Source organism: Bufo gargarizans, chromosome 3 (genome assembly GCF_014858855.1).
Source record: "Bufo gargarizans isolate SCDJY-AF-19 chromosome 3, ASM1485885v1, whole genome shotgun sequence".
Classification (NCBI taxonomy): Eukaryota; Metazoa; Chordata; class Amphibia; order Anura; family Bufonidae; genus Bufo; species Bufo gargarizans.
In genome coordinates this window covers 403,036,375-403,052,448 of record NC_058082.1, presented here as the reverse complement: position 1 = coordinate 403,052,448, position 16,074 = coordinate 403,036,375, and the positions used below count along the sequence as shown (strand labels likewise).

At 41.7% G+C, this 16,074-nt stretch overlaps 1 protein-coding gene across 1 annotated transcript in view; it reads right to left on the bottom strand.

Moving 5' to 3' along the window:
• LAMB3 (laminin subunit beta 3) overlaps nucleotides 1-16,074 on the bottom strand; it is a 163,634-nt gene that overhangs the window by 135,448 nt on the left and 12,112 nt on the right. Inside the window, exons 2-3 of the mRNA XM_044288328.1 lie at nucleotides 11,943-11,991; nucleotides 5,615-5,769 (exon numbers count right to left, since the gene is read on the bottom strand). Of these exons, the coding sequence (XP_044144263.1) occupies nucleotides 5,615-5,769; nucleotides 11,943-11,991 (204 nt within the window). The remainder of the gene's footprint in view (nucleotides 1-5,614; nucleotides 5,770-11,942; nucleotides 11,992-16,074) is intronic.

Sequence of the window (16,074 nt, the reverse complement as noted above, 5' to 3'; positions counted from 1 at the left end):
CTGATACACAAAGTGTAACTGTACTTAATATCTTAGCTATGTATTCACAGTTCTATGGGTGTGGACTGGAGGACTTTCAGGAAAGGATGTGAGACAAGTCTTCCAGCCTGCCCTTGCATCGGTCAGCAGGGTCATTTTTAGTCAAGCAATTTTGATCTTGCTTTCTTTGACCATTTTTCTGTTCGTATTGCAAGTTGCATGATAAGGACTAGACTTGGGTTACAAGCTTGCATACTTTCATACACCATGTGTATGTTTAGCAGGATGCAGGTTGGAATTGACATAGAGGGACAATGAACTGGCAGCACTTTATTTTGTCAGAGCAGTAAAAATCCAGCAGATAGTCTGTGACTAGATGCTTTCAAAATGTACATTGTATAAATTATATGTAAAAGGCATAAAAATTAGGAAGCAATATACTAATAATTAGCAAAACTTATCATAAACAGTAAAAGTACTGTGTGTGCCTATAACCATGGTACCCTAACTACTAATGTACTGACTAGTTATGCAGGCAAGTGATTTTGTTCAGTCAATTGGGATGGTCAACTACCTTAGGGTACTTTCACACTTGCGGCAGGATGGATCTGACAGGCTGTTCACCCTGTCGGATCCATCCTTCCTCTATTTCGCCGTGCCGCCGGACCGCCGCTCCGTTCCCATTGACTATAATGGGGAAGGGGGCAGAGCCTGTCGGATCCGTCCTGCCGCAAGAGTGAAAGTAGCCTTACAGGGATATTAAAGCATCTTTTATTCTATTTGCATATACAAAGTTGAGACAAGAAAATCTACCATACTGATGACACTAGAGCATGAAAAAATGTACTAGGCTAAAATATGCAAATATATAAGAAATCCAGATGGAAATTCCAAAAACAATATACAAAAATAGAAATGACATTGTTACAGTTTATCTCTAAAATGTAGCAAAAAACACACACGTAATATGGTTACTGTGCATCAATTAAAGGGAAGCTGTCGCCGCGATTTTGGGTATACTGTAGAGCTGAGGACATGGGTTGCTAGATGGCTGCAAGCACATCCACAATACCCAGTCCCCATAGCTCTGTGTGCTTTTTTTGTGTAAAAAAAAACTATTTTTTATGGGGACTGGGTATTGCAGATGTTCTAGCGGCCATCTAGCAGCCCATGTCCTCAGCTCTATACCCAAAATCCAGGTGACAGGTTCCCTTTAAATTGTTTTGTAGGAGGTAATAACAACCCAGAACAGAATTTTGGCAAATTTTCATTTATCATGTATATCAGTGTGAAACACAGATTATACTTCAAGGATAAAAAAAAAAGTAATGAAAATAAATGTATTGTCAAGAACTTGGCCCAAAACACCATCATAACTGTTCACAGGTTGTCTGTGGTATTGCAGCTCCTTTCAATGGAGCTATGCTGTGATACTAGAAACAACCAATGGGACAGAGATGGGACTATGTTTGGAAGAACACAATAATGTTTTTCTAATCCTGACAATTAAAAAGGGTTTTGGAGATTTAGATGATCTATGCTCAGGTTAGGTCAATAATGTCAGATCGGTGGAGGTCCAACACCTGGGACCCCGCTGATCAGCTGTTTGAGGAGGCCACTGTATTCTGGTAGGCAGCGCAGCCTAATTGCTTACCAAGCACGGTGTCATCCATTGGATAGCGGCTGTGCTTGGCATTGCAGCTCAGCTCAATTCACTTGAATGAGACTTAGCTGAACCTAAGCCACGTGTCCAATGAACGCGATGTCACTGGCCTAGGAAAAGGGCACGGCCTTTTCAAACAGCTGATCAGCAGGGGTGCCAGGAGTCGAACCTCCGGAGGATGGGTCATCAATATGTAAATCTCGGAAAACCCCTTTAAAAAGGAATTGTCTCATCTTGCCAGTACATAGGAAAGAGGAGACTAAGCCCTGACCACCAGGTGGCCGGGAAACAGCAGAACAGGCCATCAATTTACTGTTTCCATAGTGCCCATTGCAGTGCATGGGAGCTATAGAGATAGCGTACCACAGCCAGCTATGGCATTTTTGTAGCGGGACCTACTGAAATTGTGGAGCACTGGACCGCTATGCTATTTCCAAGCCACCTGGTGTTTGCGGCTTAGTCTCATCTCGCTTTAGTAATGGCAAGATGAGACAACCCCTTTAAAAAAATAAAGAAGCATATTGAAAATCATGCTTAACAGAATGACTTACATTTAAAAAGCAGTATAACTTACATGTAAATCCTATACGTGTACATTATAATCCACAAGCACAGACGAGAAGATGTATCATAGTTTGGAACAAAGCCATCTTCTGGATTTGCTTCAGCTTGCAAAACAGTATATTTCAATGGCATTCATTTTGGCACAGAATCCAGACAGTACACACTGAGGCCTTGATGTGTGTGGTAAGCACTGACCTCTGTCTCCGTTACAAAATGCAATTGCACTTGCACAGCCAAGCGACATGTCAAGGGGTTATTTACCATTTATAGACAAGTTAAGCCATACAATACCCACAGGGTTTAAGTGCCACCGGCTCCAAATATTATAATTTATAAGTCAAAGAATTTTGAATTATCAGCATCCAACATAATGAATTTTTTTATACAGCCTCAAGTCAGGTGAATCCGGTATCCACCATAATTTATCACATAGTTTGTTGGGAAATTATTACGGTAATTATTATATAAACCCAGTGCAAAGTCTATGAAATGTTCTCACCACTTGCCATTAAAAGTACTGATGTTCTCCCTTGTGGAAGACGAACCATTGAGCCCCACAGGTACAAAGGCATAACTTCAACCTCTATACCCCGGCCTCCCCCATAGTTATCTCTCAGTGTCTTCTTACATGAATCATTTATATTTAAAGTTCTACAGCCATTACGCAGCACTTGATATTATATCGTTCAACTTCCATACAGCTGTCTTGTAAGCACTCATCAGTGTAGGACATAGACAAATGGCTCTAGAAATGAAATCTTGGAGAAAAATTAGACATGTAACAAGTAGAGGCTATTCCTGGTAGCTGTTGTGCCTCCTACTCCATATAGCCACAAGTATTTTTCACTAATGAGAGCTTTAAACAGTCATAAGTGGGTGGGAATGCATGACACTAGTTTTAGGCCGTATTGTACAACTTTTCTGATTGCATGGCTAGCCACAAGGGTAAGAATTAACCATTTGCATATAATTTACCTAAAATGAGGAATAAACACATTACGCTTAATATTTGTGATTTATATGTGATGATATGCAATACATATACCCTTTATATAGCCTTTAATGGTTCCTTACTTCCTTAAAGGATAACTGTCATGTTTTCATCAAAAAATCTATTTTAGCATATGTTACTGCAGCAGCAGCATTATGCATAAAGCAATCTTTGGTTTCTTCACTTACCACTGTTTTCCTTGAGACTGAAAGACACGCCTCCTCACCCTGAAGCCTAATGCAGGCATGCAGTGTGAAGGACCGCCCCTCCGTCTTCTGTTTACATTAAGTTGGGAGACAGATGAGCCCTAGCAACAGTCTTTTAAGGGAGCAGTGGAAAGGGACAGAGGACATTAATGAAAGCTGTTATTATAAGGTAATTGCAGATCTTTTGGCAATCATTGACAGACTACCTCACGTATACATGCCTAGCTCTAATAAACTAACAAATAAAAAAATAAAAATATGACAGTTATCCTTTAAGCCGAGCCTACATTTGTTCTAAATAGTAAAGGAGGTCTTTACATGGGACGATATTACAGCAGAAGCATTCCTTCCTGACAATCTGCTGATCGCTGGTGGAGGAGACCACTTCTATTACATGCAGTGATCTCCTCCAGAGTATGGGGAGGAGTGATTGCTAATGCCATCGCTCTTCCCCATAATGACTCATTTTCCGGCAGCAGATCCTGTTTACACAGTACAATCTGCTGTGAGTAAACAATTATTTTTGCATGCGCACAAACGATCGGATTGTAATCAGTGGTACATTTACACCACCCGATCATCAGCATTACTGTGAATTATTATTGAAAAAAAAATGCATAAGCAAACAGGGACAACAGCAAAAGGTATTAGGTTTAAAAAAAAAAAATGATGACAGGTCCTCTTTGTCTATAAATTTCTGTCACTTTAGGATATAGTGAAGAAAGCAAGAAGCGCACCTATTTAAAATCTAGTTTATGGATGGAAGTAAGTCTGCCAACTAAAGCACAAGGCAATCATGCTAAATGAATAATGGAACATGTAACTAAATTCCTCTCCAAGGGTCAGAAAGAGCAGACACGTTTTACAAAATAAGTCTGCCGTTTCTCCCATTTGACTGTGTGCAAGGGGCAGTGTCCTCTAAAATACTTTCTTTGTGAACTCCTCAGTCCCAATCATGGAAATTCACTGCCTAGTCATACAACCCATATGAAAGCGTTATCAAGTGGAAGTTATGTAAGTGTATGAAAGGTTACACATTAAAAATAGACTTGCTGACAATGGTGAGATTTCAGGAAGGCTGTCTCACTCAACAGTAATTGCCAGATCACTGAGATGATTGATGACTGATATTCTGTATAAGCCACTAAACTCAGGTAACAAGTCCAGTTGAGGTGTCATTTTTATTTTGCAAAACGTGGAAAATAAATGTTTAAGATTTTATCATCCAAACTAGCAATCGACCGATATTGATTTTTTAGAGCCAGGTCCATAGCTGATAACTTATACCGATATTCCCTATTTACCCTAATAGAGCTCTATTAGGGTGAATAGGATCTTACACTGTCCCTGCTGCCCTGTGCATAGTACACATAGCAGCAGGGAGCTCACAATGGCAGCCAGGGCTTCAGTAGCATCCTGGCTGCCATGGTAACCGATCGGAGCCCCGCGATTACACTGCTGGGGCTCCGATCAGGACTGCCACTGCCACCAATGAAATTACTTAGGTGGGGGGGACCTGTGGCCACTGCCACAAATGACTGTAATACTTGGGGGCGCACTGCACCAGCAATGATAATTAACCTTTAATACAGATACAGGAGGTGGGTGCAGCCGGGACCCGTCTCCTGTATTTGTATTAAAATTATCATTGGTGGCACAATAGCCAGGCACCTGCTATGCTGGCTGCTTGACTCTAGGGAGGACACTCAGGAGGAGGAGGAGGCTGCTGCCGTTCACCAGGGGCGCACTAGCTGAGACGGCGCAGCTGTAAACTCTCCCCTGTCCGTCCTCCTGCTTTAATATTCGTTGGTGGCAGTGGTGCGGGCAGCTTCAGAACCCGCTCATTTTATTGGGCTCTGCCGCGGCCGTGTCATAGGAGAGAGGGATTCCCTCCCTCCTTCTCCACTGACTCTGGCGAACAAACATGGCAGCGAGCGCCGAGCACCATGTTTTCTCACCATGAGCAGCGCTGGACTTATTATCTGCATATCGGCAAGGTTAGATGTCGATACCGATAACTTTGAAAATCATTGGTAAATGATAATTGCTCGATCCCTAATCCAAACCCTGACCCATTTATTATAGAGTTTTAGGAGGATAAATCTACATGTTCCCCTAAAAGACACACAGACAATGCAGTACAGTCCAAAATAATGAGCAATGAAAACTAGTCCCTGAAAGTGTCAATTGCCAAAATATGTGTGTACTCACCTCTCCAAAGGGAGTGCAGTAAATTTCTGGACTTTCCATTCCACAAGTAGAAGAAGCTCTCAGTTGATCTGTTCTTCCAATAAGCAGATCTCCTATTGCAGGATAACATCCTCCGTGAGAGCAGTCTTGTTGTGCATTCACATGGAGTCCGAAACCTATAAGATGCAAAACCAGCATTAACAAAATAAATTCAAATATATGTCTAGTGAAAACAATTCTTAAAGACAACCTGTCATCAACTTTGTGCTGCCCTCACTGAGGGCAGCATAAAATAGTGACAGAAATGCGGATGTCAGCGGTGTGTCAGCATTGCAGCACAGGCCTCGAAAAGAGTCAAATCTGCAGGAGAAGAGTCATGGTTATTCATAAGCTCCTGCACCCCCCGCCCATCAACTGATTGCCAGTTCTCTGCTAGAGAAAGGGAGAAAACTAGGTAGAAGCCTGTTAATCACCAGCAGGTGGGCAGGGGGACTAAGAATTTATGAATAACCATGACTCTTCTTAGGTGGCCGTGACTGTTTTCCAGGCCCAGTCTGCAATGGTTGTGATGTTGGTTCTCGTCAACCACTTACTTTTAAGTTATAAATGACAGACCGCTGAAATACACTCACCTGTCTCTACTTTATGCTGCCGTTAGTATGGGCAGCATAAAGTGGATGACAGGTTACCTTTAAACAAAATGGGGGGGGGGGGGGGTTAATTTAACAAGTTCTGCACTCCAGAATACTGGGGATTCAAAGTGGGTGTAGTTATCTCTGTTCATCAGTTTTGCTCAAGATTTAGCACCACAACTTTTTTTTATAAATTCACACAAATGGTCTTACTCAAGAAGGGGAATGGTTTGGAAGACCTGGAGCAACACATTTTTGACAAAAGTTTCATGTTTAAAGAGGTTTTTTCAGAGACTTTAATATCAATGACCTATCCTCTGGATAGATAATCAGTATCTGATCAGAGAGTGTCCAACACCCGGGACCCCCGCTGATCAGCTGTTTGAGATGACAGCGGCATTCACGGTAGTGCCACAACCTTCTCTAGATTTTCCTAGGCCATGTGAAGTCACGTTTATAAGTCACATGGCCTTGGCACAGCTCAGCCCCATAGAGGTGAATGGGGCCGAGCTGTGATACAGTACAGCCGCTATGCAATGTACGGTGCTGTGCTTGGTGAGCATGGAGAAGGCCTTGAAGCGGGAGCACCAATGCCTTCTCAAACAGCTGATCGGCAGGGATCCCCAGTGTCATACCCCCACCGATCAGATAATGATGACCTATCCTGATGGTAGGTCAACAGTATTAAAGTCTTGGAAAAAGCCTTTTAAAGAAGTTCCAAATCAAACATGTGACATCTGATAAATGTAGTGCAAATGACCCCAATGCAGACTCCTGCAAAACTGACTTTAAAAGGTTTCCTCATAACTCTCCCCAATGTATCATTTAACATTGGAAAGACAAAAGGGCTTATTAAAGGGAATGTGTCATCAGAAACTAATCTTTTGTAAACATACTTTTGTAGAATTTTTGGTGAGTTTTTTTATTTATTTTATTTTGTCATGTCACTATCTATATATAAAACAATATACAGTATATAATCCTGTATTTTTCACAGTGGCCACTAGACCTAATGATAGCTCATGATTTCCTGTTCTGTACAGGTATTACCCCAGGCAGAATTACAATGACAAGTAACACCTTTGTATAGATAATACATATTTATATACATAATCCACCATTCACAATAGGTAACGTCACAGCTTGTCAACACCCTCCCTCTGCACAGGTCACAGACCATGCCTAGAAAACTTTCCCATGTAAGTCAGTGAGGTCCCCTCCTGTCCATTGTGTCTATAGTCTATCTAGCTGCTTTGAAAACTGGAAATCTAAAAGTGGTTGTCCCATGAAAAATATTTTACAGTTTTCAAACCAGCAACTGGATCGGAATACTTTTGTAATTGCGTGTAATTAAAAATGTAGTATAGCCACTGAGTTATTCAATTTAACATATCTGCATAGCGCCACCTACTGTTTGCTCTTTTTCTAATTTCTCTGTCCTGCTCACTGAGATGGAAGCACATGCTCAGTTCCAACCTTCGACTGCCACCAACAGCAGCCGACAGAACACACTCCCTGAGAAAGGGCATGCCCCCTGAGCTGCCAGCTCGAAATAAGTCTAGCAGAACAAATGGAGCAATGAATGGAGACATCTCTGAATCTATGTAAGGTATAGGGCTGGCTCTAGTTTTGCTAGAAAGAGGTTGTCATGTACTATGCAAAGTCTGATTCTTATTTTTACATTAGTTATAGCCAAAGGCTGTCTGGGCATGCTGGGAGTTGTAGTTTTGCAACAGCTGGAGGCACACTGGTTGGGAAACACTGAATTATAGGATAACCTCTTTAACTTATTTTAGACCTAGTGGCCACTGAGAAAATTGCAGGATTATGTAAATATATATTTTTAAATATACCATATTTTCCGCTTTGTGAGATGCACTTTTTCCTCCCCAAAGTAGAGGGGAGAAATGGCAGTGCATGTTAGGGAGAGTTCACATCACCGTTATTTTTCCATTGTGATTCGTCAGAAGAGCAGAAAAATAAATGTCAGGTCAAAGTTCAGCACGAGCATGGAGAAGGACAAGGAGCGGTGAATGTCGGATCCTCAGCTGGATGTTCTGTAGATTGGCGGCTCTGTCCGGAGCATTACAGGTAATTATTTTTTTTTGTTCATCTGATGTGAGGTCTAATATGGGGGTATGAGGTGAGGTGTAATATGGGGGTGTTATCTCAGGTCTGACTTGGCGGTCTAAACGGAGGTCTGATATGGGGGCCTGATCTGAGGTCTAATATGAGAGCCTCATATTGGGGTCTGATCTGAGGTAAGAAATGGGGGTCTGATGACAAATATTTTTTTTCAGATTTTTCTCCTCTAAAACCTAGGTGTGTCTTATAACCCGGTATGTCTCATAAAGCAAAAAAAAATAATCCATAGGTAGTGATATGGATTTTTTTTTTTTTTTTAATCTTACAAAAAATGTTTCACATAAAAACGTGATTTAAACAATAGATAATTTTCTGATGACACATTTCCATTTGTGGAAAATTGATGGAAGAGGATATCCCTATGGACTATGATTAGCAAGCTCATGTGATGAATGGTTTCCATGGCATCACAGAAGTGCCAGAGAACGGAAATAAATCATAAATGTTACTACTATGAAGTAGACTTTAATCCAAATTTCAGTCCACCACGGCCATCTTGATTGAAGATTCCACGTGAAATCTCATGCGTGATTACATCTCTACGCACCACACGATATTCGCGCTGGATCTTCTTGAATCAAGATAGCAATGGCAGAGTTTTTTTATTTTTTTGTTAACCCCTGACAGCCCTCAATGGTCATCTCCGATGCCGTGATTAGTGATGAACATGGCATTTGAGGGGTTCAATGACAGGGAGCAGTGCAATCACATTTCCCATCATTGTGCCCGCTACTCACAAAGAAATGCGCTTCAGAGTAATTAATCATGAAACAAATTGCTTTGTGAAATTTGATGAAGTAGACAAAGAGAATTTATGTGAACTTCGCTCTTCTCTAGTTACTATACTGACAATTTTTAATTCATATTTTGGGTTTAGTATCTTTTTTTCCATTGAAAACTTAATATTTACCAGGCATATACACTATATACACTATATGGACAAAAGTATTGGGACACACCTGTTAGTCACTGAATTCAGGTGTTTCATTCAGGCCCATTGCCACAGGTGTATACAATCCAGCATCTAGCCATGTAGTCTGCCTTTACAAACATTTGTGAAATAATGTTTTGTTATAAAGAGCTCACTGAATTCTAGTGTGGTGCTGTAAACAGGATGCCATTATTGCAAGTCAGTTCATGAAAACTCTTCCCTCTTAGGCTACATCCATACTCGGGTTTGGTGCGGTTCCGTCATGGATCTGCACAAATGCATCCGTTCAGCTAATACAACCGCATGCATCTGTTCAGAACGGATCCGTTTGTATTATCTTTAACCTAGCCAAAACTGATCCGTCTTAAACACCATTGAAAGTCAATGGGGGACAGATCCATTTTCTATTGTGCCATATTGTGTCATAGAAAACAGATCCGTCCCCATTGACTTACATTGTGTGTCAGGATGGATCCGTTTGACTCAATTTTGTCAGACGGACACCAAAACGCGTCAAGCAGCATTTTGGTGTTAGCCTCCAAAGCGGAACGGAGCCAAACTGAGCCAAAATAATGCATTCTGAGCGGATTCTTATCCATTCAGAATGCATTAAGGGCAAAACTGATCCATTTTGGACCACTTGTGAGATCCCTGAATGGATCTCACAAACGGAAACCAAAAAGCCAGTGTGAAAGTAGCCTTAGAAAGTTCACGAGGAACCGTGAGTGATATGTTACAAAGAGGAAACGTGTAGGAACAATGGCAATTCAGCCATAAAGTGGCAGACCACATTGAGTTGCAGACCGCTGAGGAGCACAATGTAAATTGCCAATGATCTGCTGAGTCAATAAATACAGAATTCAAAACCTCCTCTGGCATTAACATCAGTACAAAAATTGTGCCCTGGGAGTTTCATGGCATGCAAGCCTTATATCAAAAAGCACAATGCCAAACGTTGTATAGAGTGGTGTAAAGCACGCCAGCACTAGACTATGGAGAAGTGGAAATGTATTATTTCTCTATCTGACAGTCTGAGTTAGACTGGATTAGCTAGGAGAACGTTACCTGTCTGACTGTAATGTGCCATATGTAAAGTCTTTTGGAGGCGGGATAATGCTATGTGGTTGTTTGGCCTAGGCCCAACAAGGTCTGGCTCCACGGCGTTGTGTTGCGAGAAATTTATGTTGCGCAATCTGACATACTGTGACTGAGACGCGACAGTCGTATTTTTTGCAAGTGCCGCATCACAATCACAGCATGTCTCATGTCCCAATGGGACAACATTGACTATCATTACAAAATAAAGTCATGTGACATTGCCGCGACAAGAAGTCACATGACGCATATTTCCATGTAGCTGTACCCTTTTTTGTTGCACAAGGTCACTGTGTAGCCAGACCCTTAGTTCCAGTTAAGGGAGATCTTAATTCTTCAGCACACCTAGACAGTTTGGACAACTTTGTTTCCAGTTTTATGAGAACAGTTTGGGGAAGGCCCTTTTCTGTTCCAGCAATACTGTATCCCAATGTTCAAAGCAAGGTTCATAAAGACAAAGCCCACAAACCACATTTGGGATGAACTAGAACTGAGACTGCAAGCCAGGTCTTCTTGTCTAAAACCAGTGCCTGGCCTCACAAATGCTCTTCTGAATAAATGGCCCAAAATTCTCATACAGACACTGCACAATCTTGAAGAACGCCTTCCCAGAAGAGTGGAAGATGTTTTTAGCTATAAAGGTGGACCAACTCCATAAATTAATACCTATGGACTTAGAATAGGATGTCATAAAAGCCCTTATAGGTGTAATGGGTGCGTTTCCCAATATATTTGTCCACATGGTATAGTTCCATTGATCAAAGTAAAAATAAATAGATGCAAAGAAATGAATGAATGAACTTAACATTTCCCATTTCAGACATGCACAAAATATTTCAAATTACATAATATACCGTGGTCTCAAAAAGCAGGAAATGCTCAACCCCATATGCAGTTGTGCATTTATAACCGGGGGAGCAAATCCTCCACTTGTGGTCCGTTGCTAATGGCGATCCCCAGTAAGAAATGCGTACAGTGGAGGATGCCTGCAGCGGACCACAAGTGCTTTTTGAGAATACGTTATATTATGTAATTTGTATATGTATGTCTGGAGGTGTATAAACTTTAAATTTGAATGTGCCTAATTTTCATCTATAGGCACATTCGGTGCACCTGTGAGGCCTGCATCATATCAGTCAGCTCTGGGTGGGACTCAGTCAGCCCCATCCCATTGCATGTGTGGTTTCATGCTGGAGGCAACTGGGAGCTGTTTGCTTTGAGTTAGACCTTACCCTTCTGTAATTCCCCCACTGGCCCCTGGTACTGCCCATATGGCACAGGTAGGTTAGCATTAGGTCCTGTGCCACCTGAGATACCTTGACGTGGTGTGCGGGCTCCAGTATGTCCTTCATATAAGGATATATTGGCTAAAGTCTCATTTTTAACATCAGTGTGAGGGTTTAGTCAGATTTTGTTGATTGCATCCACCACAGTAGTGCACCTATTCTTATAAATGGTTATGCACAAAATATCTCCCATAAATGCACAATATATTGTAATCAATAGATAATAATCCACCCTGAAGGGACAGAGTACAAATCCTTACCTAGAAGTATGATGTATAACCACATCCTTTGTTCTCGGCCTCTGAACACCTGTGAGTGAAATTCAAAATCATACTTTAAGGCTATAGTCACGTAACAATATGCATAATAAATAACATAAACAGACCTAGTAACTCATAACAGAGCCACAGAATGCAGAACTGGCAATTGAGAATGTTTTAGTATTGGCAAGTCATTTAGATGTGATTGACTTCTTAGGTGCCCTTGAATGTGGTTGGAAGTGAGATTAAAAGGTTTCATTGGGTACTAGTCATAAAATTATCTACAGAAAAAGATGTGGATCCTAAAGGTGGCTGTAGCCATTAGGGTAATTTCACACTAGCGTTTTTCTTTTCCGGCATAGAGTTCCGTCACAGGGGCTCTATACCATGCATTCTGAATGGAGAGTAATCCGTTCAGGATGCATCAGGATGTCTTCAGTTTTTTGACTGATCAGGCAAAAGATAAAACCGTAGCATGCTGCGGTTTTATTTCCGGCGAAAATAACTGGAATTTTTCCCCATAGGAATGTATTAGTGCCGGGTCCAGCATTCAAAATACCGGAATGCCGGATCCGTCCTTCCAGCCTGCACATGCGCAGACCGGTAAAAATGTGAAAACAGATACTAGATGGATCTGTTTGTCCGCATCCAGATCCATCTCACAAATGTTTTCAATCACATGCAGATCGGCGGATGCGGCAGGCAGTTCCGACAACGGAACTGCCCGCCGGATCACACTGCCGCAAGTGTGAAAGTAGCCTTAGATATTTAGTGGCATGTCCAGTGAATTTTGACACTCTCTGCTTGCATGATATCAATGACCCAAAACATACATTAGATTGACATCAAATCTCTAAATTTTTATTAGGTCTTAAAGGGAACCTGTCACCAGTTTTATGGTGTCCTAAATAAGGGCAACATAAATAAGTGACTGATTCTCTTAGCAAAATGCTGGGTCACTTTCTTTAATTGATCCAGTCAATCTGCCAACATCTTGTATTGAAAAGCTACAGCTGATAATGATGAGTCATGAATATTCATGAGCTCCTGACTCTCCCCGCCCACCTGCTGCTGAGTGACAGTTTGTTTCCATAGGAATCAGCAGCAGGTGGGCAGGGGAGTGGCTATAGCTCTGAATTAAATATACGCTGGACTCAATGACATCACGCCGGACTCCAATCGGCTCATTAGCATGCAGCATCTTTGTGTGTATATTATGAGGTAACCATCTGTCACACCAGTAAGTGAATACATCTAAGGCACTTTTTAGTAGTTAATGATTGTATATAATTAGTTAGATTATGATCAAATATCCACATGACAAGTTTCTTCAGGACATACAAACGTCATTCACTTGACCTCAACGGTTTATTCAGTCCCCTTTCTGTACTTCCTCTGGTAAACTTTTTACATTTGAGCCAGTCACAGAAGAAGAGTTTTCCAGATTCCTCTCTTTTTCTCACCCCACTACATGCACTATTGACCCTATTTCTTCATACTTCCTCCAGTCTCTCTCTCTCTCTCTCTCTCTCTCTCTCTCTCTCTCTCTCTCTCTGTATCTCTGCCTCTTATTTCAAATATTCTGTCATAACCCTATTACTTAAAAAAAAAATGTAGACTTGTCCTGCACAACTAACTACAGACCTGCCTCTAATCTTCCCTACATCTCTAACCTTCTGGAATGCCTGGTCTATTCTAATCTGATCCGCTATCCCTCAGAAAACTCTCTGCTTGACCCATTACAATCTGGTTTCCATATATACTCTACTGAAACTGCCCTTACCAAAGTGACAAATAATCTCCTTACAGCTAAATGGTGACTACTCTCTACTCATTCTTCTGAATCTCTCTGCTGCATTTGACACTGTAGACCACAAATTCCTCTTCGGTATGCTATAATCTATTGGCCTTAAGGGTACTGCTCGTTCTCTTGATTCCCCCCTATATCTCTGCCTCCTTTTTACATAGAAACATAGTGTAAAGGGGAACATTAATTACCAATATTTATGCAAATATCAATAATTAATATTCATAAATAGGAAGAGTCATCTAGTGATGACTCCACCTATTTATACCTTTTTAAATTAATAAAACTTTCACTTTACCTTACGCTAACCACTGAACTAGCTGCATGCGTGTTATTATTAAATTCCACCCACAAAATTATCTAATACAATACACACACACACATACATTAACAGCCCACCCAACCTGGAATAAAAACTATCCCTACATGGAAATGACTACAGTAGCAGTGGACAGGGGTATATAGGGGTTAATGGTCAGGGGTAAAGGTGTCAGGGATAGCGGTTTATAAGGGTATATAGAGGGGTACGTTGGTGGGATAGGGTTGGTAGGGGTTAATCAGGGGGATACGTTGGTGGGATTTGGTTGGTATATTCGTTGGTGGGATAGGGTAGGTAGGGGTTAATCAGGGGAATTCGTTGGTGGGATAGGGTAGGTATTCGTTGGTGGGATAGGGTAGGTAGGGGTTAATATCGTTGGTGGTATAGGGGGAAGGTAATGGTAAATATCATTGGTGGTATAGGGGTTAATGATACTCAGCTCTCGTTGTCCAGGGGGTGCTCATTCATCTAGGGGTGATCCTCTTCAGGTTGGGGGCGGTTCGGCTCTTCTTCCTTAGTGCAGGGGCCGCCGGATATTTATATTTGTTGGTGGGATAGGGTAGGTAGGGGTTAATCAGAGGGATCTGTTGGTGGGATAGGGTAGGTAGGGGTTAATCAGGGGGATCCATTCGTGGGATAGGGTAGGTATTCGTTAGTGGGATAGGATAGGTAGGGGTTAATATCATTGGTGGTATAGGGGAAAGGTAAGGGTAAATATCGTTGGTGGTATAGGGGTTAATGATACTCAGCGCTCGTTGTCCAGGGGGTGCTCGTTCGTCTAGGGGTGATCCTCTTCAGGTTGGGGACGGCTCGGCTCTTCTTCCTTAGTGCAGGGGCCGCCGGATATCAGGGGCACGTGGGACGACACAGTGAGATGACGTCACTGCGCCAGCCCTTGCGACCCCAGACAAGCGCGTCGGGGCCGCGCCACCTGACAGGCGGGAGAAACCTTTGATCTCCTGCCTGCAACACTTCGCATTTCGGACAGAGCGATAGTAATTGCGCTGCCGGAATGCACATAATAGAAGGAGGGGAGGTTTCTCCCCTCTTCCTATTATGCATATTTATCTCCAGCGGCGCTGGAGATAATTAATACAAAGGACTCAGATTCTATTGAATCGGAGTTCTTTGAAGCATACAGGATGACTGGACTCTTGTCCGGTCATTCTGATGCAATTAGCCAGATGGCATCAGTGTGAATGCTTGGGGCACATTCACATTGATACCTCTGGTTTTGGTGACATTTTTCCTATAAGGGGATATATGAGCAATACTATAAGGGGACACATATAAGGGGGGACATATAAAAAGGGACATATCAAGGGGCACAGAGATATATACAGTATATATATATATATATATATATATATATATATATACATATACATGCACTTCTTCCTATGACATAACCCCTGTACTACTAGAAAACACCAGTGACTGTCTGCTGTTTTTAACATTATGTCCTCTCTCCATTTCCATCTAATAACCTACCTAAACCTGATGCTTCCCTCTCAGTGTATGGAACTACAATAATGCCATGGCAGCATGTCCAGTGTTAGCTTCACTTGCTGAAATGTTTAATGCTGAATTGATCTTTCCTTCACCCCGTATATATTCAATCGCTTGTCCACTCATGCCTCCTGCACCTTAAAAACATCTCTAGAGTCTTCCCTTTTCTTATTGTGGAAACAATAAGCTTTCATTTTTGCCCTGATCCTTTCTTGTCTTGAATATTGTAACTCATTATGAATCAGTTTTGCCCTCACTAAACTCTTGCCTCTCTATTAACTCTAACCATTCTATACTGAATGTCGCTACTCTGATGTCTCAAACCTTATGCCTATCATTGCAATGGTTGACCATTCATTATAGGATTAAATTTACATTTCTTACTGTCACCCACAAAGCTCTCCATGGTGCTGCACCCCTATGTCTCCTCACTAATCTCTGTCTACCACCCTACCCGTGCTCTCCACTCTGCCAATAATTTACGACTAACATCCACC